The 27,349-nt window shown below is 39.1% G+C and overlaps 1 protein-coding gene across 5 annotated transcripts in view; it reads right to left on the reverse strand.

The window, feature by feature from the left end:
• orc5 (origin recognition complex, subunit 5) overlaps window positions 1–27,349 on the reverse strand; it is a 90,814-nt gene that overhangs the window by 26,949 nt on the left and 36,516 nt on the right. For 4 of the 5 annotated variants that reach the window (XM_048610463.1, XM_048610466.1, XM_020526739.2 and 1 more), the window contains 2 exons: window positions 18,882–18,929; window positions 15,096–15,206 (listed from right to left, as the gene is read on the reverse strand). In XM_048610463.1, coding sequence (XP_048466420.1) covers window positions 15,096–15,206; window positions 18,882–18,929 — 159 coding nt within the window. Of the gene's footprint in view, window positions 1–1,177; window positions 1,956–15,095; window positions 15,207–18,881; window positions 18,930–27,349 lie in introns of those variants that run through there. The other variant, XM_048610467.1, reaches the window with a different exon arrangement.

The following is a 27,349-nucleotide window of genomic DNA, read 5'->3' on the forward strand; positions in this document are numbered from 1 at the left end:
AAGTTTCAAAATCTCCCCTCCCCCCACCGCATCCCAAAACCAGTCCAGCTCGTCCCTGCCTCCCTAACCTGTTCTTCCTCCTCCCACCTCAAGCCGCACCTCCATCTCCTACCGACCAACCTCATCCCGCCCCCTTGGCCTGTCCGTCCTCCCTAGACGGACCTATCCCCTTCCTAACTCCCTACCTACACTCACCTTTACTGGCTCCATCCCCGCCTCTTCGACCTGTTTGTTTCCTCTCCACCTATCCTCTCCTCTATCCCTCTTCTATCCGCCTCCCACTCTCTCCCTATTTATTTCAAAACCCCCTTCCCCTCCCCCTTTTCTGATGAAGGGTCTAGGCCCGAAACGTCAGCCTCTCTGCTCCTATGATGCTGCTTGGCCTGCTGTGTTCATCCAGCCCTGCACCTTGTTGTTACAAATGGATATGATTGTTTGATAAAGAGGTCAAAATTTGGCAGATAAGTTTAACGTGGATATGTGAGAAGTTATCCATCTTGGTCGGATGTATATAAAGGCAACTTATTATCTAAATGGATAGAAACTTCCGAGCGTTTCGGTGCAGAGGAATCTGGATGTCCTCGTGCATGAATCGCAGAAAGCTGGTATGCAGGTATAGCAGATATTAAATGAGGAAGGCAAAAGAATTTTGCTATTTTATAAAGGAATAGTATATAAAAATAGGAAAGTGTTGCTGCAACTGTACGAGGCATTCGTGAGACCGCATCTGAAGTAATGCATATAATTTTGGTCCCATCGAGGAGGGCTGGAGTTGCACTGGTGGCAGCTCGGAGGAAGTTCACTAGATTAATTCCAGAGATGAGGGGCTTGTCCTATAAGAACAGATTGAGCAGTTTAGGGCTATACTTTCAGGAGCTTAGAAGAATGAGAGGTGATCTAACTGAGGTATAAAAGATGCTAAATGGCAATTGACAAAGTCGACATAGAAAGGATGTTTCCTCATGCAGGGTAATCTAGAACCAAGAAGTCTTAGTTTTATAAGGTATCAGATTTAAAACATTTGCTGAGGGTAAAATTTGTAAAATTCATCACAGTTTAATAAGTTCAGGAATTCAAACAGACACTGATCTTGATTTTAACTTTACTTGCAAAGTAACAATAAGTTATAATAATTAAAACTGTGCAAATCTATTTACTGTCTTGTACCCAAAAACCAAAAACATCCTTTATCTGAAAAAAAGTTGGTCTTGAGATTTTTGGCTAGCTCTCAAATATTGGATGGTGACTGCTACAGCGAAAGTTGTGACATCAACCATGAAGATTCATCATGGTGGGGTCCACAATTGCACATGTTGAAGAAAATCAGTTCCAAGTTCTTCTCAAAGATCTGTGCCAGATTGGTGCTCGATTCTTCCAGGCTCTTTAAACTTTGAACACGGGTTTTCTGGAAGGCTTTGTTGTGCATTCTCATTAACATATTTCTATAGACTATTTCATTGATATCCTCAACAGCAGAATGCCAGAGGCTTTGTCCGTCTGTAAGACGGCATCTATATTATCGTTTCCTGCTGCAGAATACTTCTCAGCATTCTAAACTGACGGTTCAGTATAAAACCATATGATGGTGCTGTGAATCATCACTCTCTTTTTCGTACTCCCCCTTAGAATGGTCAGGTTGGACATCGGTGTTTAAAAGCAAATAGTCATAAATGCAAGCTTATGATGAGGAAGGCAAAGGAATTCAGAGGTGCATGTGTAAACTACCTGCAGCTTGCAAACCAGAAAATGCTGAGATCAGGGGAAGTAGACTGCAGGAAGATAAGTTATGAATATAGCCTAGCATTCAACAGTTTCAGCTTGACTTGAACTGAAGTTTCAGTTTACTCCCTTATCAACAATTGTTGGAACAATGGCTAACATGGTCTTCTTCACGTGGTTCACACATGCAATCTTGTTGATTCCTGGTGCTACCTCTGGCTGTGTCCTACCTTATTCTGCAAGAGAGGGGGAGGGGAATCAATGAATATCATTTAAATAACATACATGATATGGCTGCCACGGTTAACTAGCTATAAGTGAGATAAGGGTAAGAGGCTTGCAGCAGTGTTAAGTATGTGAGGGGTTGGTGAAGTATATAAAACATTAAAGAGAGAAATTGTAGGGGAGTGTGATGAATTAAGGCCAGCGGGGCAACTGGTACCATATGGCATTTGCAGATGAACGTGACCATTCATGTGAGCATGTGAACACTGAATTAAGAAGAGGGTGGGATTTGACTCCCTTGACCTGCTCTGCTAATCAGGATCATGGCTGATCCGATTACTCCACATTCCTGACCACCACCCGAAAAATTTTCACCACACTTGACAATCAAGAATCTACCTACCTCTGCCTTAAAAATATTCAAGAGATCTGCTTGCAACACATTTTCAGGAAAAGGCCATCAATTCAGAAGAAAAAAATTATTGTCTAAGCAGCCCCTTATTTTAAAATTATAAATTCTCACCTAAGAGAAAACATCATCTTCACATGTATCCTGTAAACACTCCTCAGGAGTTTATACGTTTCAATCAAATTGTCGCTTACTCTAAACTCCAATGGATACAAGCCTGGCCTTTCCAGATTTTACTTTATAAGACAACTTGCCCAACCCAGGTATTAGTCTTGTACTCAGTTTGCCTGATCTTTGCACACTCACTAACCATACACTGCACTTATGTTGGGCTCTCCAATTTTTAAAATCACACTATTCGTCAGCCCTAGTTACATTACAATTGAAGTGTTCACCTATTTTGGAGACTGACACTTAACTCTCAAGATCAACTCTTATTTAGTAATGTGGTGGAATATTTATTACTCATCTTTCTTTAAGGCCAGTTAATCAATTATATAAACAAAATTGGGAAACAAGTGCCAGTTCCTTAAAATATTCAAAGTAACTATGAGAACTGCTTTGTAAAATAAACGTAAATGATAAATAAACCAGCTGCAGATCTAATTAATTGGCATGTAATCTGCCAGTCTATTACCGTAAGGTTTACTTTTGCTGCGCTTTCTGAAGGTAGGCAGGAAATTCCTATTCTGTACATTGATAAACAATAATGAAAAACACTGATTGGCGACAGGCTTCTTTTCTAGCAGCATAATGTGTCTATAATGCTTACTCTTCAGCATATTTCCAGTTCTGTGTAATAATTGAAAGATGTTTGACCACCTCAATTTAAAATAACTATTTCATCTATATCCCTGAGAAGTGCTCTAAGTTATAATGCAAAACTCCTTCCGAAATCCCTTGGAAAATGATCAGATTTATACATAGGATGATAATTTTGAAGATATCCATATCTTAAAAAGCACTCTTGGCCACTTCCCCCTTCCTAATTATTGTATCTTTACCCACCCGTCTTCTAAATAACTTCCTCAATCTGCCATTAAAATCCAATTTACATCCTGTTCAAATCGCTTTACAGCTTTCACTGTCAATGGATCGAAAATGATCATCCACTCAAATTCAGCAAGACTGATGTTTTAATCCTTTAGATCGCCCCATGGCTTCCAATAAAATGGACCAATATCTTCTGAAGCAGATCTGTCTACAACCTAGTGCTCCGTGTGATTTCGTCCATACTCATCCCAACACAGTCAGTGCTGTTTTTCCAATGATTTCTTCACAATACTGCAGGTCAGCCCCAGAACATTCAAATGCTGTGTTACTAGCCTCATCCTTGGACATGGAACCAGGTTATAATATGGCAGCCAACTTTATAAATCCACCAGTACATTGATTCTTTGGCTGCTTCAGTGCTATCCAATGTCAAACCATGAATGAAACAGTTTTCTATAGTTCAAAACTGAAGCCATTCTATTTCACACCTTCTCGAGGCTTTGCCCTTTTAGGTAGCAGTTCTAACCCTCTGACTTTCCATGTTTTATTTGATCCTAGTTTCAAACTAGACACCTCGATCACAAAGAAAACTTCCTACTGTCAATTTTCACATGAGGTTCACCTTATATAAAAGCGCAACTTGTATCAGAAATGTACCAAATTTTTTATCTTGCATACCTTCCACTGATTTCTCCTCTTCCACTCAGACCCCCAACCTCCAACACACCCCCGATGCAAGTTGTGCTACATATAGGTGAACCTTGGCACAAAATCTAGCAGCAAGAAGTCTTAGTTGTGGTCCAGCTACTGTGATGCAACTATAGTTGATGCTTGTTGAAATGTTCCAGACCTTTTTTTTGAGAGTCTGAGAATACTCAACTTGTTCAGCGAAACAGAACTCATCAGATGTCTGAAAATCCCCAGGAAAATATCTGACAAATACCAAAGTTTACTGCAAAATATCAGTTCCCAGTAGAAATGCAGAAATATTCATAATGATTTGGGTTCTCCTAGACTAAAATCCAAAGTAAATTAGTATATTGAGCAGAAGCACAGTTTTTTATTTAAATAGTAATGTTAGAGATTGTTTCTCATATGAAAACTTTTCTCTTATCATCAATGAAAGTCTGGAATTATTCTGATACAACATTTGCACCTTTGCCCCACAGGAATTGAAACAGATGGTCTGCTTTTCCACAGATCACTGACCATGCATAGCAAAGCCAATACTCAAATCTACTGCATACTAGGAATGAATTTCAGGGTGAAGTACCCATCATTTCTGCTAGAGACTTAATGCATTAACACACTTTGGGACAAAAGAGACACGCTCAGAAGTAGTTATATATTTATCCTTCTTCTTGATTGAACTTCAGATGGTTATCAGAAACCATCAGGTAAATCAGAGAAGCCAGACTAATTATGTATATATCCGCTGGGGGTGCCAGAGGACCATGGGTTCTTAGATGCCAGATTAAATGCAAGAAATTCAGGAAAGACCACTTATTTTTAACATAAATTGAGGGGTATGAGTATGTGGACTTAAATGATTAAAGCCGAGTCACGTCAACCTACAGTTTAGATAGTTGATTGAAGAGAAAATGGGTTCGAAAAGATAGAGAAAGAAGGCACATTCAAACAACTAATGGATAAACAGGACTTAAAACACATCCATGCTGTAATTTCTATGCAGTTAATTGCAGGTCTGGCTTTGCTAGATAGCTGACACTCCATTTGCATGTAAGATCAAGGCAAAGGGAATAAATGCTGATATAAATTTATAAGTTAAGATCTGCTTTCAAAGCAATTAGTATTAAGAAAATTGCATAAATCTGTTTATAGTGAAACTAGATGTCAGTTTCTATGGATACATTTAGATTAATCATTCCAGATGGTACATTATTCGTCACTAGAAAGCTGGATCTTTTCCCAGCTAAGAATATGAATTATATTTAGCAGAGAGATGCATAATCTTTCACAGAAATTAACAGTTCATGTTTCATAAAAGCAAACCAGTCGACAAAAGTTTTTCTTAAGCCAGGGAATAAAAACCTCTGATGTTTGGATTTTAAGTGCCCAACTTAAAACACATTTGAACACATTTAAAAATAAGTAATGATCATGACAGGTTTCCACATTTAAGGGGAATCAACTCTTATGAAGTCACAATTCAGAGTTTGAGTTAGAATATCATGGTACGCTTCAAGTCAGAAGAAATCAATCTGATGCTTTTTGTGCTTTAAGAAGGTGTTTTGTAAAATTGCTCTGTAATTCTGTGACTTGATAGTACTGAATCCATGTTTATATTTTGTGCAATGACTGCAGCTGAAAGACTGGAAAGTAGATTGAAGGAAGAAACACCTCTTCAATAGGTCATATTTATTTCAAACAATGCCAAAAGAATTTCCTGTTCATGTTTTTGCTAAGTGACCTGAGCATATCTGTAAAAATGATTCTTTAATTCTACAACCAAAGGTGACAACATTGCTTAGATAACAAACCTGGAAAAAATTATCAGAAATAATCAATAAAAATGAGTAATTGAATTCCTCGCAATTAATGATGCGTATGAAAAAATTTCTGTGCATTCTTTAAGAACACAACAGAAAAGCCAATGACTCTGGTTAAAGTCATGTTACTACTGACTGTTGTTACAAGACAAAATTTTATTTATTCAATTTATGTAACCATGAGTGGAGAGAGAACAGGAGGGAGACATTAATTTCCAAGAACTTTTTACCTAACAAAACAACACAGCTAAGAGGCCGTTATAACATTGCTTGAAAAATAGTTTAAAAGGTACATACACTAATACTTAAACACTGCATTATTCATTCAGTGTGTTGTTTGCATTCACTATGCTGCAAGAACAATAGAACAGACAGTAAGTTATCATATGTTACACTGAATCTGTCATTGTGACCATCAACTCATAACTTTCTACATTCTTATTGAGTCTTGATGTCAATATTAGAAATGCAGATCTGCTTAAGGGTCAAAACAGAACAGCTACAGAGCAAGTTCAGGGCTCTGTACATGGACTTTGTATGCAAGAGGGGAGTTCTTAGTGGTACTGTTCGCATCTCTGAATTAGAAAGTCTGGAAGTCCCACTGTGACAATACTACGGCTTTAAGAGGTGTATTCTGTCCTGGATTGTTTTTTGAATACAGGTTTTGAGCCAGAGGTCCCAAATTGTCTCTTCCAAGCCAATAAAGTAAACAGCTCGTGACGCTGGTTTTTTTTAAAGTTAGAACAATGGAAGCAGCATGAATGGGAGCTGTCAGGCTCCCACAGAACCAGGGTTTTAATTTAACTTTCAGTTGGTGGGGTTTTGAGGCGGTTTCATTTCTCTCTGCCACAGCAAAAAGCTTGAGTTCGTTCTCTCTCTGCCAGAATTTTCTCTTTGTGTTCTTTCTCCTCGACTAGAAAAACATTGCATGTGAGACAATCTATCTTACTGAATTTGCCTTTGTCAAGGGTGTATTTATGGGATGTTACTGTATTGGAACAGTTGCTGTTTAGTAGTTAAATATTCTATTATTCTGTTAAGATTTTCAACAGAGCTAAAGCTATACGAATTCTCCTTTGTTTTGTTTGCATCTTAACTGGATTTAAGGATAAAGTGTGTTTTACTTAAAGCCGAGAAGTATGACCAATCGAATTATATCTGGAATACAGCACCTTACCACTTGCCTTAAATAAAAGATAGCCCAGACCCTATCTCCTTGATATATTTGAAGGGGGCTTGGTCTGGTCCATAACAATAACACATCTGGAAAGGTTGATTAAAAAAAGAGCAAAGTTCTTCTGCCCTGGTGTTCAATGTTTGTTATTGGGCGATTCATTGGTGACTGGGTTTATTTAAATGAAGAGTTGTGTTCTTTCCATGTGGACAGTTGGCTTCTCGACCGGAAAAGGATCCAAAGGAGAAAGGTAGAAACTGGCATATGTGCTAAATTATAGACTGACAATAAAATCCTTGTAAATTTCATGGTGGAGCTGGAGGAACACAGCAGGCCAGACAGCAGAGGAGCAGGAAAGTTGACATTTCGGGTCACGACCCTTCTTCAGAAACGGCCCATTTCTGAAGAAGTATCCTGACCCAAAACATCAACATTCCTAATAAAAACTGAATAAAAACTAAAAGAACTATGGATGCTGTAAACCAAGAACAAAAACAGAAATTGCTGGAAAAGTTCAGCAGGTCTGGCAGCATCTGTGAAGAAAAAAAAATCGGAGTTAACATTTCAGGTCCGGTGACTCTTCCAACTTTCCTGTTCCTCGGATGTATTCTGGCCTGCTGTATTCCTCCAGCTCCAGACTGGACAAACTCCAGAGTCTCTGACTCCTGCATCTGCAGTTCTTGCTACCCCTTAAAAATCTCAAATCTTCTTGCTGCCAAATTCAATATTGGATAGTGCTCTGTTAAACATAGTAGCTGAGGGCTAACATCGGTTGGTAGACAAAGAATGCACTAGGTAATCCTTGCTTCTGACAGAAGCAAAGCTCCCAGTTGCTTTTCAAAGGTAAACGGCCGAGTCATGCTGCAGGGTCACAAATTCTGATTATTCATCAGTGTTTTCAGAACTGGAACCATACAAGCAGTGGAAGAATAAAGTGCAGGTATAGATTCAGGTCCTTTCTCTAACCAAGAGGCAAAGTATGGCTATGGCTTTATCCTCACCAACAAGAATTAAAATTAGAAATAAAGTATATCCAGAACAAGATATGTGACCTGGATACTTAGGAGAAATTGTAGATTCCAATACAACTATGGACAAAGTTTACAAAAAACGATAACTTGTTGGAAGCCTACAAAAGCTTGGAACAACACTGGCTAATTTAAGAAGGTGGACAATGAGTCTATGAAAGAATATATCATGGACTAAGTAAATTTCAAATCTAAAAAATTCCAGACTGTACTGACATTTAAACTATTAGATTGCGTACAAATTTTGAACACGGACAGACTTTTGGTTTCATCAGTCATTCAACTGTGTGGTAATGTCTCCTTTTGAACATAGGAGCAGAGTGGAAAAATAGAGATGAGGCAGGTCAACAGCCACGGCCACAATGAATGGCACAGAAGGCTGGAGTGACCAAATGATCTATCCCTGCTACGATTCTTTTGTCCGTCATCAGTGTTCTAACATTCTTTACGTGAAGAACTTTTGTCATCACAGACTTTTCATACAAGGTCCAAATATCCAAATAAATTCAACTTAATTGAAACAGAATTGCAGTCAGATGTGGGTCATGATCAGGCCATTTGCTCCAAATGGGCAGGAAACCCAGAGAAAGGATGCTAATGTCATGGTTGAGTTAGAGCCTGGCAAAACCTGTTCCACAAGCCCAGTTCCGAATTGCCTACTGCACAGATTCATCAGATAAAATTCTGCCTCTTTACTACAATTCCAACAGAGGAAGGACAGGGTAGGGGAACAGAGACAAAACACACTTGCAGTTCCGAGGAAGGGTCACCGGATCCGAAATGTTCACTCTGATTTTTATGCCACAGATGCTGTCAGACCTGCTGAGGTTTTCCAGCAGCTTTGTTTATGTTAGGGGAACAGAGACTTATTTTATATGTCAGATACCTTTGTTAGCAGGATAGGAGCTATCAACTGATTATGAAAACGCACTAAGGTTAGTAGCATGGACTCCCAGAGGAGGTAATTCCAAAGTAATCTCCTGGATTGCTAGTCCATAAATTTCTTTTCCACAAACCACTTGGAGAATAACACTCTGCAAATCATAGCACAATGCTGCCACCCAGTGTTAGAACTGTTTAATACAACATTTAAAACTTGAAAAGAAAGACGTTATGTACACCAAAAATAGTCAACTCTACACCCAAATTCAGATTGCTGCCCTATTTCAAACAGCCTAAACAAACAGAAGAAAGCTGTTTAGAGAAATTGCTTATTTTTCATTTGCTGATCAACAGCATTTCAATGGGAGTTCAGGAAGTTGGTAATTATTCTCAGCTGAGAACTTCTGTCCTTAAAACAACTGATCTCTCATTTCATGTCCAGAGAACAAGACTCTGTACTGGGATTAATCCACCAGGTGAGAGGAATCCATTATTCTATAAAGATATCATTTATGATGCCAACTATGTTTTTTCACACATCCTAAATTACTAAATTCTGATTTCTATTAATACAGCATGTATATATGTAGGTTGGGGGAAAGAGGTTTGTCATGTCACTCATTGCAGCTCTTTAATAAGAAATTATGAGGCAACCTTGTCTCTTCACCCGAGCATCTCAAAACAGTCCTCAAGAGGAAATACATCAGCATGTGGCTGTCAACAACCACTCACACAATTCCAAAGTCCAGAATAGTTCTAGGAGTGGTTTGAGAGTTTGCTGGCTTAGTCGCTTTCCACCAAACCAGAAATCAAACTTCTTTTCTGCTGCTTTTCCCAATGGTTTTGAAGAGTAAAAAAAACAGCATTATGGAAGGGAATGTGAAAAGCGAGACAGAAAACAATAAAAAAAAAAGTCACTGGTGTAAAAAAAAATGCATTTGAATGCATTCAAAGATTACCAAGAGAAGTAGCATAAGAAAACGAAGTAACTTACAAGTAAAATTGAACAATTAAAACAGTGATAAGGAAACCAAAAGGATAGATGGGGGAATCTTCATATAAAGCTTAAATTTAAAGTAATAAAGCAATTTTCAAGATCTGAAATAGTATATTATTGTAATACCAGGTACGGTTTTAGAATAAAAGGGAACAAGTCCAACTGTGGTAACTACAGTCTACTGTTGACCGTTGGAAAAGTCATAGTCAAGGTCCTCCTCAACTGTCTCCTCCCTGTGGCTGAAGAACTCCTCCTGGAATTACAGTGTGGCTTTCGACCACAGAGGGGCCTGACAGAAATGATTTTCACCAGGTGACAGCTGCAGGAGAAATGCAGAGAAAAGAACCTATCCGCCTTCTTCCACCTAACAAAGGCCTCTGACACAGTCAATCGGGAAGCATTATGGAGCATTCTTCTCCGCTTTGGTTGCACAATGGAATTAGTCACCATCCTTTACCTGCTCAACAACGACAGGAGCCATGGTAATGACAAATGGCTCCACCACTGACCCATTCCTCATTCTGTCTGGTGTCAAGCAGGCCTGCATCAATCGCCACCAACACCATTCTCAATCTACCTCGCTGCAATGCTTCACCTTACTGCCAACAAGCACCTTGTTGGAGTGGAGCTAACTTACAGAACCTGCAGGAAATTATCCAACCTCTGCTGCCTTCAAGCTAAAACTGAAGTCACCCCAACCGGTGTTATTAAGCTGCAGTACACAGATGATGCTTGCCTATATGCAATCTCAGAAGATGTATTCTAGACCATCGTCAGACACTCTAGAGAGGCATATGAGAGCATAGGTCTCACCCAGAATATCCGCAAGATGAAGGTCCTCCACCCTAGCATTGAGCAGCGAACCCACAATCATCAAAGTCCATGGGGAGGCCTTACAGACCGTTGACCACTTTCAATACCTCAGGACTGTTCTGTCAGCCAAAGCAGATATTAAAGAAGTGATCCAGCATTACCTCCAGTATGCCAGCACAGCCTTTGGCCTCCTGTGGAAAAGCGTGCTCAAGAACAACGTCAGATCCAACACCAAGATCATGGTTTACAGCTGTGGTGGTTCCCCGCCTTCCTATACTGCTCTGAGACGTGGATTGTCTACAGCAGACACCTCAAGGCTCTGGAGCAGTATCACCAATGCTGCCTGCGCAAAATCCTGCGAATCCACTGGGAAGACAGACGCACCAACACCAGTGCTCTTGATCAGGCCAACATTTCCAGCATCGAGGCTTGACTGGCTACGAGGGGCTGGGTACGTCGTCTGCATGACTGACACAAGACTTTCCAAGCAGGTGCTCTACTCCCACCTTCAAAATGGCAGGCTAACCTCAGGTGGACAGAGGAAGCACTTCAGTGATACCTTCAAGGCCTGTCTGGTGAAGTGCAGTATTCTCATAGATACCTGGGAATGACAGCCCAAGACCGTCCACAACGGAAGAGGAACATCTGGGAAGGCATTGAGCACCTCAAGGCTTGCCAGAGGAAAATGCAGAAGCCAGGTGAAAATAGCAAAAGGTGCATGCTGCCACACCAATGCCCCACCTACCCCTTCCTGTGACCACCTTCTGCCCCAAGCATACAGAGCCTGCAGTAGTTGATTCAATCTGTACAGCCAACTACGGGCTCACCCCGAGTGGAAGAGAGTCATCCTCATCTGCAAGGGACCACCAACGATAATGACAACTTTTAGAAATAGCATGTTGGTTGAAAAGTTGTTTTAAACCGGCAGCCAAGAGACAGTGAATTCCCTGGAGTTGCTTGGACCGTAAAGGTTGCCTAGTGCAATTACAAGTTAAATGTATCAATAATTGAGATCTTATTGTTCCTCTTTGAAAACACAGCAGCTCCTTTTTTCATAAAAAAACACAAATGTTTTAATTAAGGCATTGGCTACCAGTTAGTCGCAAAAACAGTTAAGAAAATGCATGAATTCAATAGCATAGGCCAGCAAGTTGTCAATTAACCTTGAAGCTAAAATTATCACATTAAACACAATTTGAACATTTAAGTGGTCAGGAATTTGGGAGCAACCAGGTTCATATATTTACCAAAACATCAGTATACCTATCCATGTGTACCAATAACAATTAACCTCTATTTTGAAAATTTACCTCACAATCTGCATTTCCTGAAGTGTATACACCTATATATTGTAGCATTTTGGAAAAATAAACTAAAAAATTGTTTCTATTTGTTGAACAATGATATGGTAATATAAACCTAGATACCTTCAATTCAAACTGGCACACTTTACTGGCATAATAATTCTGCACATTACACACATAATCTAGTTATATAGAATCTTCGAATCATACAGCACAGAAACGGACCCTTCAGTCCAACTCGTCCATGCCGAACAGACGTCCCAAACTTACTTAGTCCCGTTTGCCAACATTTGGCCTACATCCCTCTAAACCCTTCCTATTCATGTACCCAACCAGATGCCTTTTAAAATGTTGTAATTGTACCCACCTCCACCACTTCCTCTGGCAGCTTGTTCCATAAATGCACCACCCTCTAAGTGAAAAAGTTACCCCTCAGGTCCTCTTTAAACAAATTATTGCATTCTTTGTTTTCAGAGTGTTTGAACTCTCATCAGGAGATCTGTGATCTTTCAGTTCATGTTGGGGGACTGAATATTGATTCTTCTGCTATTCTTTTGCCTTCTGTAAGCACTTTAGACAGTCGTACTTGTACTACGATGGGGCCATTCCATGAATATCTGCAGCAATGTATTTGTTGCGTTATTTGTCTTTTGCTTTTTGTTTTGTTTCGCCCAGCTGTGTGTGCCTTCAGAATTGCATTTAGAATGGATTTTCTACTTTGAAAGTTATTCTGTTGACTCTACTGTTGTTAATTTCAGCGCACTCAGTTTTCCTTTGTTTGAATTGAAATGTTTTTTTCATTGTTCTGAATAAGCTTGTTACATGAAGGCTCGTCAAACTTTAAAAAGTGTGAAACAAAATCAGAAATTGCTGGGGAAACTCAGCAGGTCTGGCAGCATCTGTGGAAAGAAAGCAGTGACAACATTTTGGATCCAGTGACCCTTTTTCAGAACTGTTCTGAAGACCCCTTTCTATCTCCTGGTGTTCTTTTTTCCCTCTCCCACTTGCCCTGCCTGCTGTTGAACAGTATACAATTAAGCTTCTAAGATCAATCCTTGATCTGCCCTGCATTCACTGTATTAAATTATGCTTGTCCTCAGGCTGTAGAATGATGGAGGGGTTGGGAAACAAATCAGCCTTCCTGACAGTGAACTCCCAGAAAGCGACTGGCCCAGATGAAGTCCCTGGTCGTGCACTCAGATCCTGCATGGCGGGAGTATTTGCAGATATCTTTAACCTCTCCTTACTAAGATGGGAGGTGCTACCTGCTTCAAGAAGGCCACTATCAGCCTGGTACCAAAGAAAAATCAGGCAACATACCTTAATGATTACCACTCAGTGGTTATGACATCCAGCATTATGAAATGCTTCCAGAGGTTAGTAATGGCACACGTCAACTCCAACCTTCCAGATTGCCTTGATCCACCACAATTCGCCTACCGTCACAATAGTTCCACAGCAGACACCATCTCCCTGGCCCTACACTGATCCCTGGAACATCTGGATAACAAGACTCTTATTTACTGACTCTAGCTCCACCTTCAATACCATAATTCCAGCCAAATCCATCTCTAAACTCAGAGACCCAGGACTCTGCTCCCCACAGCCTGCAACTGAATCCTCAACTTCCTGGCCCGCAGGCTGCAATCAGTAGGGATAAGGTGACAACATCTTCTCCACAATAATCCTCAACACAATTGCCCCTCAAGGTTGCATACTCAGCCGCCTACTATACAGGTCTACGTAGCCAAATTCAGCTCTAACTCCATTCGCAAATTTGCTGATGACACCACTACAGTGGGTCGGATCTCAAAACGTGACGAGACAGAGCGCAAGAAAAAGACAGCTCAGTGACATGGTGTAAAGACAACAATCTCTCCCTCAATTTTAGCAAAACAAATGAACTTGTTATTGGCTTCAGGAAGTGGAGTGGAGGATACGCTCCTGTCTGTATCGATAGTGCTGAGGTGGGAGTGGTCGAGAGCTTCAAGTTCCTAGGAGTAATTATCACCAACAATCTATCCTGGGCCATCCACATCGACTCTGCAGTCAAGAAAGCACACTAATGCCTCTACTTCCTCAGAAGGCTAAGGACATTCAGCATGTCCACAATGACTCTTACCAATATTTATAGATGCACCATAGAAAGCGTCCTATCCGGATGCATCGCAGCTTGGTATGGCAACTGCTCATGGTCTAAAACTGCAACAAATTAGTTTTGAACGCAGTCCAATCAATCACAAAAACCAGCCTTCCTTCTACTGACTACGTCTACACTTCCCACTGCCTCAGGAAAGCAGCCAACATAATTAAGGACCATTCCCACCCAGGTTAATACACTCTTCCACCCTCTTCCATCAGACAAAAGATACGAAAGTTTGAAAACACGTACCAAGAGATTCAAGAACAGAATCTTCCCTCCTGTTACCAGGCTTACAAATGGACCTCTCAAATATTAGAGTTGATCCTTCTCTGCACCTTCTTTGCAGCTGTAACACTATATTCTGCATTCTGAACTCTTACTTTGATGTAACAAAAACAGTTAACTCTGATTTTTTCTTCACAGATGCTGCCAGACCTGCTGAGCTTTTCCAGAAACTTCTGTTTTTGTCCCTGATTTACAACATCTGCAGTTCTTTCTGTTTTTATTTAGTATCTTACTCTGATGTACTTCTGTCAATTATGATTTGTCTGGTTAGTATGCAAAACAATACTTTTCACTGTATCTCGGAACATGAGACAATAATAAATCAAATCAGAATGTGCAAAATAAGCATATTTGGATTAAACAGATATCGAACATGGAATGGTGCAGATCACAAAATAAGTTTCATTATCAGATTAAAATCAATAACGTATAGCATTACCAAGCATTTGCAACATTAGCATTACATACTTTTTAATTCACTTTTCAATGAGCTTTCAAAAGATTATGACTGATCTGTTTCACATTCATGGAATGTTGTAACCTTTTCAACTCTGAAACTATAACCTTTTCAAGTTTTTCTCCATAGAACTAGTTAACACATATTCCAACTTACCTGAGAGAAAATATTTGCAGTGGGAGTCACTCTGCTATCAACAATGCTGTAGAAAATTGCCAACAACCTATCCAGTGGGAATGGTTTGGGGCCAAGGAGGTGATTGCTGGTCTGTAACAAACAAGATTAATCAGACTGATCCGTCTTAGTAATAGTGCATCAAGGGACGTTATATGTCTGCATTCCAATTATGTGAACAACCACTTGTTTATTGAATTCACTTTCTTAATCTGTTGTGCACCATGTTTTCAAACCACAACTAACACTAATTAATGTGATGAATGTTGAGGAGAATAGCTGAAGATTTGTAAGTCAATAATGACAACACTATAAGACAAAATATCAATCAGAATTTCCCTCTACACTAGTTTCAGAAAACACTTAAAATGATGTCAACAAAAACCCAGATAGAAAGGAAAAACTCAGAAGTTTCTTACTTTCCTGTGAATGCATCCATCTTTTCAATTGCAATTCATAACATGAATCTGATCAAATGCAAGTCTGTGCACGGCTTTTTTTTGCTCTGATTCACCGCTCTATGGGTCAACTGTTTAGCTTCACTTTCGACTACACAATTTCAATGGTCCTAGTGTTGTTTTGTTGTTTTTCTTTAAAAATGTTCCTCAGGGCATCTCACTTCAAACATCTTACATCCTGCCCACATAATACGTAATCTGTAACGGTCTCAAAAATAATTGGTCCCATCTTCAGAGCAAAAACAGAGATTCCAGAACAGCTTGTCGACAATCAGACTAGCTTGGTAATATTCCTAGAGAAAGGCTCCTAATAGCTCAGTGCCTTGGGTAGTCTCCCAGTGGTGCTAGCGTAGTCAAGGGCTAGCAGCTCTGAAGCCTCAGTATCTTCATGAGAAGCAGTCATAAAGAGTAGACAGGACATTGCAATGTGAAGGCACCTCCAAAAGTGTCACATGTAAAACCTAAGAGAGGTCAAGCAGGCAAGCACTTCTGATCTAAAGATGATTCTGTTGAATACTTTATCAGGCAATTTAAGGGCTATTTAATAATTCAACAAAATATGCATGCAAGCTAAATATACAGCAATTTACAAAAAGTCATTTGTGAACAGCTCATCAGGATGGTGTGTAGTCGATTAATAAAATAACAAGACACAAGCAAGTTCTGACAACAAACCTACACACTGGAAATTTTATCTGCCATTTCCTGAACTGAAGCAAAAAAACAAAGTTACTGAAAATTTTAAACAGCTGAACTTGTCAGGTTTTCAGCAGCACTTCTGGTATATGAAAGGTATATAAAAACAAGGAGAGACTTACTTCATTTCATGTCACATCGGATCTTACTCCAATTGTGAGAGTGCAAAGTAGGTTATATATCTTTTGTCATCACTCAAAGGACTTATCATAGAATTCACAACAGAAAACATACATCCAACAGTGCAAGTAATATCTTGTATGGTAAAGAGCCAAACAGATTACAGTGAAGTATGATATTTAAGCACAGTCATAGACAGCATCAACAAATACACATTAGAAAATACCCATCTTAAGTGTAGTTATCCTTAAAACTCAGACTAGCAAAGGCTCTGCATAAACAACCTTGTTGGCAATTTTGAAGGTACTCAAAACTGTTTAGTAATTTACAAGAAGAACCAAAGTTGTGATGCCACTGAAATTAAGACAGATCAGAATTTTCTGCCACTAACTGAGGAGAGTGGCCAATAAATATACAGTAGAAATGAGGCTACAAATGGGCCCTAATGCCTTGAAGACACATGGTGAGTTGGGAAGAAAAATACCAGCAGAGGCAAAAACTTGGTGTAGCAGCACTAGTAGAAGTAGGCATTCTGGATAATGAGGATCATAGCCCAACAAAAGAAATGAGTAGTTAATAGAGCCAAACCTGTATGTTTGTGTAAGAGATCAAGAGATGGAGCAGAATGAACATATTATTTGGAGTCAGGGATCAAGATGTACAATCAAATTGGTATGCATTATACATAAGGAGGTGATTGTTGCATATCCTTGGAACCCATGAGCTCCCTAACTGCTCAGGAGGAAGTTTAAAAAAAATACAAGAGCAGACAGGATAAGACTCCTGTTACCCATAACTGTTCTTTACTATCTGTTTATAGATATGACACTTTTCATTCATTAGAAATGAATGAAGTAGTATGAATGAAATAGTAGAAACAAAATGGAGCTCAGGGACTACATGCTTTAGGCATGAAAAGTTCAACAGACCCTCCTACATCTCAGAGACATGCATAAAAAAATCAAATAGGGGAAAGAAAGAACATTATCTTTCTGATTATGGAATAATGAAGCACATGAGCAGATGTATGGTTGATGGAAATACAAATATCAACATCTGATGTGCAGGATGATTCGCTGTCTAAAGTTATCTCCCTGGGGTCTGACAACCATAAATGGTACATGGAAACTATTTTACAATGACTGGTTAAGTCACATTCGACTTATATTATACAAGATGAGATTTTCAAAAAAATTCTTTCATGGGATGTGTGCATTGCTGACAAGACGAGCATCTGGTGTCCATCCCCAAATGCCCTCAAGGAGACAGTGGTGAGCCACTTGTTCAAATTATTGCAGCCCATGTGATGTAGGTCTACCCACAGAGTTGCTAGTGAGAGAGCTCCAGAATTTTTGTCCAGAAATATTGAGGGAACAGTAATATATAATTCTAAATCATGAAGTACATGGCTTCTTGGGGAACTTGCAGGTGGAGTTGCTGCATTGCACTGCTGCCCTTCTGTTGCTGGGTGTAGAGGCGTAAGTTTTGGAAGGTGCTGTCAAAGGAACCTAGGTGAGCTGCAGCAGTGCATCTTGTAAGATGGCACACACTGCCTTGGGTGTTGATGGAAGGAGCGAATGTTTAAGGGGACGGATCAGTTTTCAATTAAGCAAATTATTTTAGTCATGGATGGTGCTGAGCTTCTTCAGTATTGTTGGAGCAGCTCCCATTCCAGGTACTTGTAATTCCATTATACTTCTGACCTCTGTCTTCCAGACGGTGGACAGGTGGACAGGGAAGTCAGGAGATATGTTTCTCACCACAGAACTTCCAGTCAAAAGTCTGTTGTAATTTTTAATGAATGTAGTAAATATTACGTGCAAACATTACACAATTTATTAGGTAATATGATAGCTGAAGTGAAACTGAACTACACAGACAGGTTAGATACAATAACTATGCTCAATTAACAGGATATCCCAGTCAGGACAGCTCCTTGGAAACGCAGATGAATTTAAACCCCAAAAAAATCAAACCACATCTCCCTCATGGGGGATAGGTCAACATTAGAAGGGACGAAAAAGAAAGCAGCTCCTTACTACAAGCACCAAAACAAACAACAATGAAATATAACCCAAAAAGCCAAGTATGAAAGATCCAAACCATCCCTTTAGTTCTACTGCAAACAAAATATCTTGATGCCAAAATTTGCATTACTGCCTAAATAGACCTTTGCGGAAACCTAATGAATTTTCCCCGCATAGATCATGATGTAAAACAAAGCAATTCAGTCAATGTTAAAACCAATGTGAAATGTAAGAGAAAGTGTGCAATTTCATCACACAACTGATCAGTTTTCTTTAAAGAAAGCATTTTCCCCAGCCATGTTATGATGTGTACAGTGTAACATTTAAAATTATTATTAAATTTGGAATAATCCACAAGTTAGTAAATGTTATCATCTGTAAAACTGGTGCCATTTCAGGAGTAATATGAGTTGCAACACAGACATTGATCCAACAGGGATTTAGATAATAACAATATAAATAATCACCTTTTCGTGTTTTTTCAGGAATGAGGTTTTCTTAATTTTCCCATGATGCTGGAAAACAAAACATGGAGGAAAAAAAAACTTAAAACATTATAAGAAAACAAAGAATTACAGATGCTGGAGATCTGAAACAAAAACAGAAATTGCTGGTAAAACTCGAAAGGTCTGGCAGCATCTGCTAAGTTTCGGCAGCAATTTTCTGTTTTAGCACCTAAGTACTCAAGGCAGTTATATATATGCAATAAAAAAAAATTTGTTTCTCAAACTTTAAATGTTTTTTTCAAACACATCAACATAAGTTTATGATTGTAACTACTTTGGGGTAAATCCAAAATGTTGCTTAATTCACAAGATACTATCAGATTAAAGTAGTATTTCCAATTAAAACAAGGGATTTCATTATTAAGTACTAACCACCTATCAACACAAATCCTGCCCAGTAAACTCAAGGGTAATCCCTACAGATTACACAATCCTTTTGAAACAAAATGCATTATTTTGATCTGAAACACAAACCAAATATTAAGGCGTCAGACTTGGTTCAGTGATAGCATGTTCACCTTCAAGTCAGCAGTTGTGAATTCAAATCCTATTCCATATCATGAACATAATATAATTAAGCTTCATGTCATGCTTATGGAAAAAGGAAGTAAACCTTCCTGCTCTATAAAAAAAACTCCTAACTAACATTCTTTTTTAAAGATTTTATTTGATTTGCTGATGGGATGAGAGAATCTCTGGCTGGCCTAATATTTATTGCCCATCCCTAATTGTCTTGCAGAAGGTGATGGTGACCTGCTTTCGTGAACTGCCACATTCCTTGGGTGTAGAAACGTCACAATGCCGTTAGGGAGGGAGATCCAGGCACTTGACCCAATGAAGGGATGGCAATATAGTTTGAAGTCAATTTACTGTGTGGCTTGGAGCAAACAATGGTGTTCCCATGCATCTGCTGCTTTGCCCTTCCAGACAGTAGACATTGTAGATATGGAAGGTGTTGTCAAAGGTTCCTTCCAAGTTATTGCAGTGCATCTCGTACACATGCTACCACCTATGTATCACTGGCAAAGGATCAAAAGGTGGTAGATGAGGTTCCAAGCAAGCAGACTACTTTGTCCTCTTCAGTATTGTTGGAACCACACTCAACCAGACATCGGAAGAATATTCCGTTATATCAAGGCTCAGTAATTCCACGATATCACACAAAGGCAAATAAATGCACCACTAAGCACCGTATTTTTAACCATCTGAAATAACTGGCTCTGTAGAGCTATTCAGTTCGGGATGTTACAATAGTGCTGCCCTCACATTAAGGATATGCTCTCAACCTCAATGACAGTGAACCAGCTTACTAGAGTCTAAAATTGAATCTTTTTAAAATTTGGACAACCTCAAGAGCAAAGTTTACAACTGTAAACAATTGTCTTAATGGTGTCACCATGTCTCTACTCCTTCATCCATTCTCAAGATGTTAAGAAAAATTTATAGGCTACACATTTTAATGTCAATAATAAAACTAAATACTCCAATATGCAATTTAGATTTCATAAACAGCAGCAGCACAGTTTGCGACATATGACAACACACTTCCTTCACAGTCCTTCGACACACTTACTAGCATATATAATGTTATAATATAGAACCAGTGCATCGGAGGGAAAAAAATAAAGACGGCTGTTACGGCCCTCCATTTACTATCTACTACTTAGCTCACTTAAGTCCATAATGGTCAAAGGCAATACGTTGGTCAAGAGGAAATTAAAAATAAAGTGCCCTTTTGCTAATATTGACTAATGCCACACAGCCATACAAAACTTACTTAATATGTAGTCATTATGGCAAGTCATTACAGCACTGAGTCCATGCCAACTCCCTGCAGAGTAATCTAGTTGGTCCCACTCTATCCCTATAGTCTTGCAAACTTATTTCCCCTCACTGTCCATCCTATTTCCTTTTGAAATTATTGCCTATGAAAAAGTGTGGAAACAGAGATTATGAGAATGCTCTATGTTATCAACACCATTGTATAAAACTATTCTTTTTCACATGGTACTGCATCCCTTGTTCAAAATCTAAAACAAGTTTCTCCTAGTCTTGTATGATAAACAAATGGAACAGTTTTCAGCCTTTGTCAACCTTATCTAAACTCGCCATAATCTCACGCACCTCCATCCAATCTCCCCTCAATGTGCATTTTAAAGAGAACAACCTTAGCTTCTCCAATTTGACCTTGCAGCTATAATCCTACATCCCTGGAACCATTCAGATAAAGCACTACTGGACATACTCATCCCTCCTCAAGTCAGTAATTAGAATTGGACAAAAAAAATACAGCAGCTCAACCAGAGATTTTCAAAGTTTCAGCATAACTTTTGTGCATTTATACTCCATGCCTCGAGTTATGAAGCCCAAGATACCATGTGTTTTGCTTACTATTCTCTTAAACTGCAAAGTTTGGAGACCTGCGCACATGAATCCTGAGACTTCTCTATCCCACTGTAGAATTTTGAGGTTTAATTTCTTGTCTATATAAGTCAATATTAATTACAACGTGCAAGTGCGCTAACAAGGATTAGTATCCATTAACTTTTCGTACTTCTAAAGAAAAAGACAGAAAATGTATTTATAATCATAAGTCAGAAGATCACAAACCATGCCTCAATTGCATAAAGATAAGTATATACCTTGAACAAACTGAAAATGCTGGAAATACTCAGCAGGTCTGGCGGCATCTACAGTAGTATTTCTAGACTGTAACTTCTGCATATCAGAATTTTGTTTCTATATTTGTATGTATTGTATGGTTTACTGTCTTCAGCACTATTGGAATTAATTCCTCATTTTATTAAGAAATTTGAAATAGGTCATAACCATGGTGTTTGTTGCAAGAAGTAGTTTAAGGAAGGGATTACAAAGTCCTCGAGTGATAATTCTCTGGTGTTTCAAGACATTAAAATAAAGATGAATTTTTAAATTTGCTACATTTTAGTAGTATTTCTTTCATTTCTGGTCCAGCTCTACAGGTGACAAGCATTTCTCTGCTTAGAATTTGAACTGGCATGCAGCTAGGCTTCAAATGTGAGGTGAGCAGCATGCTGGGCAGAAGGTCCTGCCAGTGGCAAACACTTCTCTCTCTCTCCTACTGTGAAATTCCATAAGAAATGCACCAATGAGCCCAGTTGTATAAGGAATGAGGTGAAGAAGTGAGGGTTGCACGAAGAAAGTTGCTCCAGTTGAACTATTGTGGACAAGGCATCATGAATTTCAATCAATAAATCACTAACTGAAAATGGAAAATTTCCATGTTTCAAATCATCTCTCTAATTTAAGGTAAAGCAGAACACCCTGAACAGAGGATTGGTGAGAGAGGCATAACTGTCTGGCAACAGGCCAAGCAGCTTGATTACCATGGAGATGGCAAAACAGTTGGAGGGCCGAGTCAAGTGACTTCCTGAACAAAGTGCAAAGTTCTCAAATCTGAAAACAAAGGCAACAGCAAGTGACAAACTGTGTTGGGATTTGCTCAGAGAGAGAGGTCACAGGGAGAGAAGAAAAAATGTTGCAGAAATGTGGTCAGCACAGGGGAGAACGCCTCTGGCAAGATACCAGTGGGGAAGTATCCCTGGTCAAAGAGTAACATCCCATGACAACCTAAGGAATCAGAAGATCCAACCTGACAAGGCCCAAGTGGAAAGAATCAGCAGGGTAGGCTTTGTTGCTGGTAGTCTGTTTGGGAATTCTCTGGAAACTGACAGAAGTGCCTTTTTGAATCATTAAGCAAAACAGGGAGAACCTAAAATTCTACAGACATTAGGAGGTGAAGTATAACTGTGGCACATGGTTTTTGATTGTATTAAAAATTTGAGAGAGAAATACATTTCCTGCAGAATATTAGTTGCATAAAGAGCTGTTTGAAAGACATTTTTTGGCTCACTTGTTGAAGTATTACAATTTGAAATCTAGTTGCCTGATGCTTTCAGTCAGTCACTGGGAATTCAAGATCTCTTGTTTAAAGTTCTTAACGAAGATCATAACATTAGTCAGTTCCAAATAGGAACTTGAGAGCCAACTGTTTTCAAAAAATGTAACATGTCAATCTAAATCCTGAAAATGTCCCAGGGGTCTTCTACTCAGTGTCACCATGATTTCTACCCATCTACATGTAAACTGAGTAATCTCATGATCAAGGTGCAACTAACAGCAGGATTAATATTGGGCAAAAAAAATGAGTGCCCACCCATTTGTTTGTTAATGTAGTAGATGTCTGTAACGTTGCTTGACATTGTTGCTCTTTATTTCTAACCAACTGATGTCAGGTATTGTGCTCTGTTAACCACTTCCCATATCCTTAGATGGCTGCTCAACCCATCAAGAAATGCAATTTGCCATCCACTATGGGAGAAGTTGACAGATGGACAGAACTGCCCCACAGATACTCAGTCTTGCATGGACAATAAATATCAAAATAGCCCAGGTTGAGCTGAATGTCCTGTTCAGTGCTGCAAGTCCTTCTGACTTTTCAGTTTAGCAGAAAGATTGAACTAACCAAGACAACTCAACTTAGGACCACAAGAACAGGTGTAGGCCAATGTTTTTAAACGCTCAGAGGGTCCACGCACGCCAATAAGTTCCAGAAGGTGCTGCTACGTCCAGAGTGGCAGGAAATATTAGACGGAACGTGAGTGTGGGCCATTAGGCCCTTCAAGCCTGTTCCACCATTCAATAAGGTCATGACTGACTGGGTCGTGGAGTCAGCACCACTTTCCTGTCTGCATCCCATAACTTTCAACTGACTTGTACATCAAAAATCTATCCAACTCACCTTGAAAAGATTTAATGATCCAACCCCAGCTACATTAAGAAATTCCACGCTGTAATGACCCTTAGAGAAATAAAATTCTACTCATTAAAAAGGAGGATTCTTACGCTTAAACTATTTCCTCTAGTTTTAATCTTCCAAAAAGAGAAAGTATCCTCCTGTTATCTGCCTTTACAAGTCTTCCAGAGTCTTGATTCAACGAGATCATCTGTCATTCCTCATTCTTTCAAGCTCCAACAGTTACAAGCCTAAACTCTTCAACATTTCTTCATAAAGGTGCACATAAAGCCATACTGACTATCCTGAATCAGTCCTTGCCTTTCCAAATACATATAAATCCTGTCCATCAGAATCCCCTCCAACACCTTACCACTGATGTCATCTCACTGGTCCATCATTCCCTGGTTTTTCCTCACCTCCTTTCTTAAATAATGGCACCACATTAGCCAAACTCCAGTCTTCCAGCACCTCACCCATGGCTATCGATACAAAGATCTCAGCAAGGGGCCCAGCAATTACTTCCCTAGCTTCCCTCAAAGTTCTAAAATACACCTGATCAGGTCCCAGGGATTTATCCACCTTTATGCATTTTAAGATGTCCAGCACATTCGCCTCTGTAATATGGACACTTTAAAGATATTGCTATTTATTTCTCCAAGTTCTCTAGCTTCCATATCCTTCTCCACAGTAAACACGGAGGCGAAATACTCATTCAATATCTCATCCATCTCCTGTAGTTCCAGACAGATGGACTTGTTGATGTTTAAGGGGCCCTGTTCTCTCCCTAGTTACTCTTTTGTCCTCAAAGTATTTGTTGGATTCTCCTTAACCCTATTAGCTAAAGTTATCTCTTGTCCCCTTTTTGCCCTACTGATGTCCCTCTTAAGCATACTCTTATTGCACTTGTACTCTCTAGGGATTCATTCAATCCCAGCTGTCTATACCTGACGTCATTTCCCTACACTTCCCAGCCTTGCCCTTCACATTAGCAGGAACATACTGTCTCTTGACCCTTTATCACATTTTTAAAGGTCTCCCACTTTCCGACTGTCCCTTTTTCTGTGAATAGCCTCTCCCAATCAACTTTTGAAAGTACCGTCAAAATTGGCCTTACTGCAATTCAGAACTTTAACTGTTACATCAGGTCTATCCTTTTCCACTGCTATTTTAAAACTAATAAAATTATGATCACTTGCCCCAAAGTGCTCTCCCACTGACACATGCCCTGCCTTATTTCCCAAGAGTAGGTCAAGTTCTGCATCTTCTCTAGTAGGCACATCCACATACTGAATAAGAAAATTTTCTTGCACACACTTAGATTTCTCAACATCCAAGCTCTTAACACTATGGTGGTCCGAATCTAAGTTAAAATCTGCTACCATTACCACCCAATTATCCTCCCCAAGCACAGCCATAATGTTATCCCTAATCAAAAAAATGCCACCTCGCCCAGTGTCTTGCCCCCTCTTTCTATGCTTCCTATAGCACCTTTACCCTGGAATATTAAGCTGTCGGTCCTGCCCTTCCCTGAGCTAGATTTCTGTAATAGCTTTGATATTCCAGTCCCATGTTTCCCAACATGCCCTGTCTTACCTGTTAGGAGTCTTGCATTGAAATAAATGAAGTTTATCAGTCTTACTTCAAGCTCTGCCTTGCTCTTGCCTTCCCTGACTACTTTACTTGCTCCTCTTACCAAGTGTACTAGCCTGCAACTTCTCTATTCTCACACTCTCTTTGCATCACAGTCTTACTGCCCTAAAAACACTGCTCTAGGAAAACTTAACATGTGTTTTATATTTTTTTAAAAATGTAATCAAGAGACAGATCGCAGTTAAAAAAAACCCTCACCCTACTCACTATTGTAGATTTTAGAAGATCAGATCAACATTTAAGTTTTTATAAATCTTAAAAATAAATACTTAGCTGATCAAGCTCTGCAATTCTGACACCCCCAGCTTGAGTAGTTCCAATAACAAGTTCTCTCCAAAATCAGCTGTAAAATTTCACTCTTTGTTTTTCTTGGGCTGAACTCCAATTTCAAAGATGCTTGCAATTTCACAGTCAGTTAGCTGTGGAAGTTCACTGCTTGGTTTTATTTTGATTTTTTTAAACTCTAGAGCCATTCTCTAACCTCCCAAGTAGTCTCTCCAGTAGACATCAGGTCTCCTGCTCTCTCTTTATTCCCACTTAAAGAATTGTTTTTGATCTTTATTAAAAGTTTCAAAAGCAAATCAAAAAAAAAATTATAAAAACAGTAATTACTGCTCCAAGAAATCAAGAAAATCATCTCCAGCACTGAAGAAAACTTCAAAAAAAAAACACAGCTCTTACAGCCATCATTCTCTCCAGTCCACCATTGTGCATTCTCAGTTATTGTAAATAAATGCAGTCCCGGCACCAAACCTTGATGCACTCCACTGGATACAACTTGCCAACCTGAAAATTGTCCATCTATTTCCACACCCTGCTCCCTGTTAGCTAACAATCCTTTACCCATACTAATGTTATATCCCCCATACCATGTGCACTTAGCTTGTACGCCAATGCATCAGGAGACATATAATCAGATGTCTTTAGGAATCTAAGTACACCACATCCACTGTTTTCCTTTTATCCACTATGACTATTATTTCATCAAAACCCTAATAAGAAAATCACAATACTTTCAGGCAGACCCAGCATGACTTTATTAAAGGGAAATCATGTTTAATTATTCTGTTAGTATCCAACTATAACAACCTAATTTTAAAAAAATGGATTCTAGGACCTGCCCTAACTGGCTTGTAATTTCCTGGATTGGGGTGTTGCATTTGCTATTTTCTAATCCTTGCAGAATCTAATGAATTTTGGAAGATTATAACTTTTAAAGGATAAGCACATGAATAAGAAATCTTTGAAGGGATATGGGCCAAGTGCAGGCAGGTAGGATTATATCTGGGATTATGGTCAGCATAGACTGGTTGGACTGAAGGGTCTGTTTCTCTATAACTCAATGTGTCTAATATCAGTGTCACTGCTTTTAAAATCCCAAGATGTAGGCCTCTGTTCTGGAGACTTGTCTGCCTTTAAGTCCAATAGTTTTTCTAGCACCTGATCATTTCTTGATTTTCAATTACTTTCGTAAACTTTTCTTCTACTGTGAAGACAACCAAAATACCTGTTCAAAGCTTCCACTGTTTATTTACTTACCATAATCATTCCTGGACACTCACTCTCTCTAATGGACTAAGACTGGCTTTAGCTATTCTTTACCTACTAAAATATTGTAGAAACTCTCACTATCATAATCAAGCAACAGAAATCATTTCTTTTCAGACTGGCGGGAGCCATTTAATTTTAAACCTGAAAATTAACTGTCCCATTAATCAATTTATTTTCCATGTGTGAGAATTATACATATAATCTGCAGTTATTTTTCAAAGACAAAAATTGGGTTAACGCAATCCCTACTCAAGGCTGTACAAAAGCATTAGTCAGGTGAGAGGAAGAAAGTACATTTCCAATAACACTGTAACCTAGCAACTCACTTTCTTTTCATAAGCCATATGATTTGTTTAAATTAATACTTCTGAAAGTGTTTTAGTATCTTCAAAGGAGATCCGCATAATCACTCCCGATATTATGAACTGTTACTGCTGTAAAATATTTTTTT

This window comes from Rhincodon typus, chromosome 22 (assembly GCF_021869965.1).
Source record: "Rhincodon typus isolate 14 chromosome 22, sRhiTyp1.1, whole genome shotgun sequence".
Taxonomy (NCBI): domain Eukaryota; kingdom Metazoa; phylum Chordata; class Chondrichthyes; order Orectolobiformes; family Rhincodontidae; genus Rhincodon; species Rhincodon typus.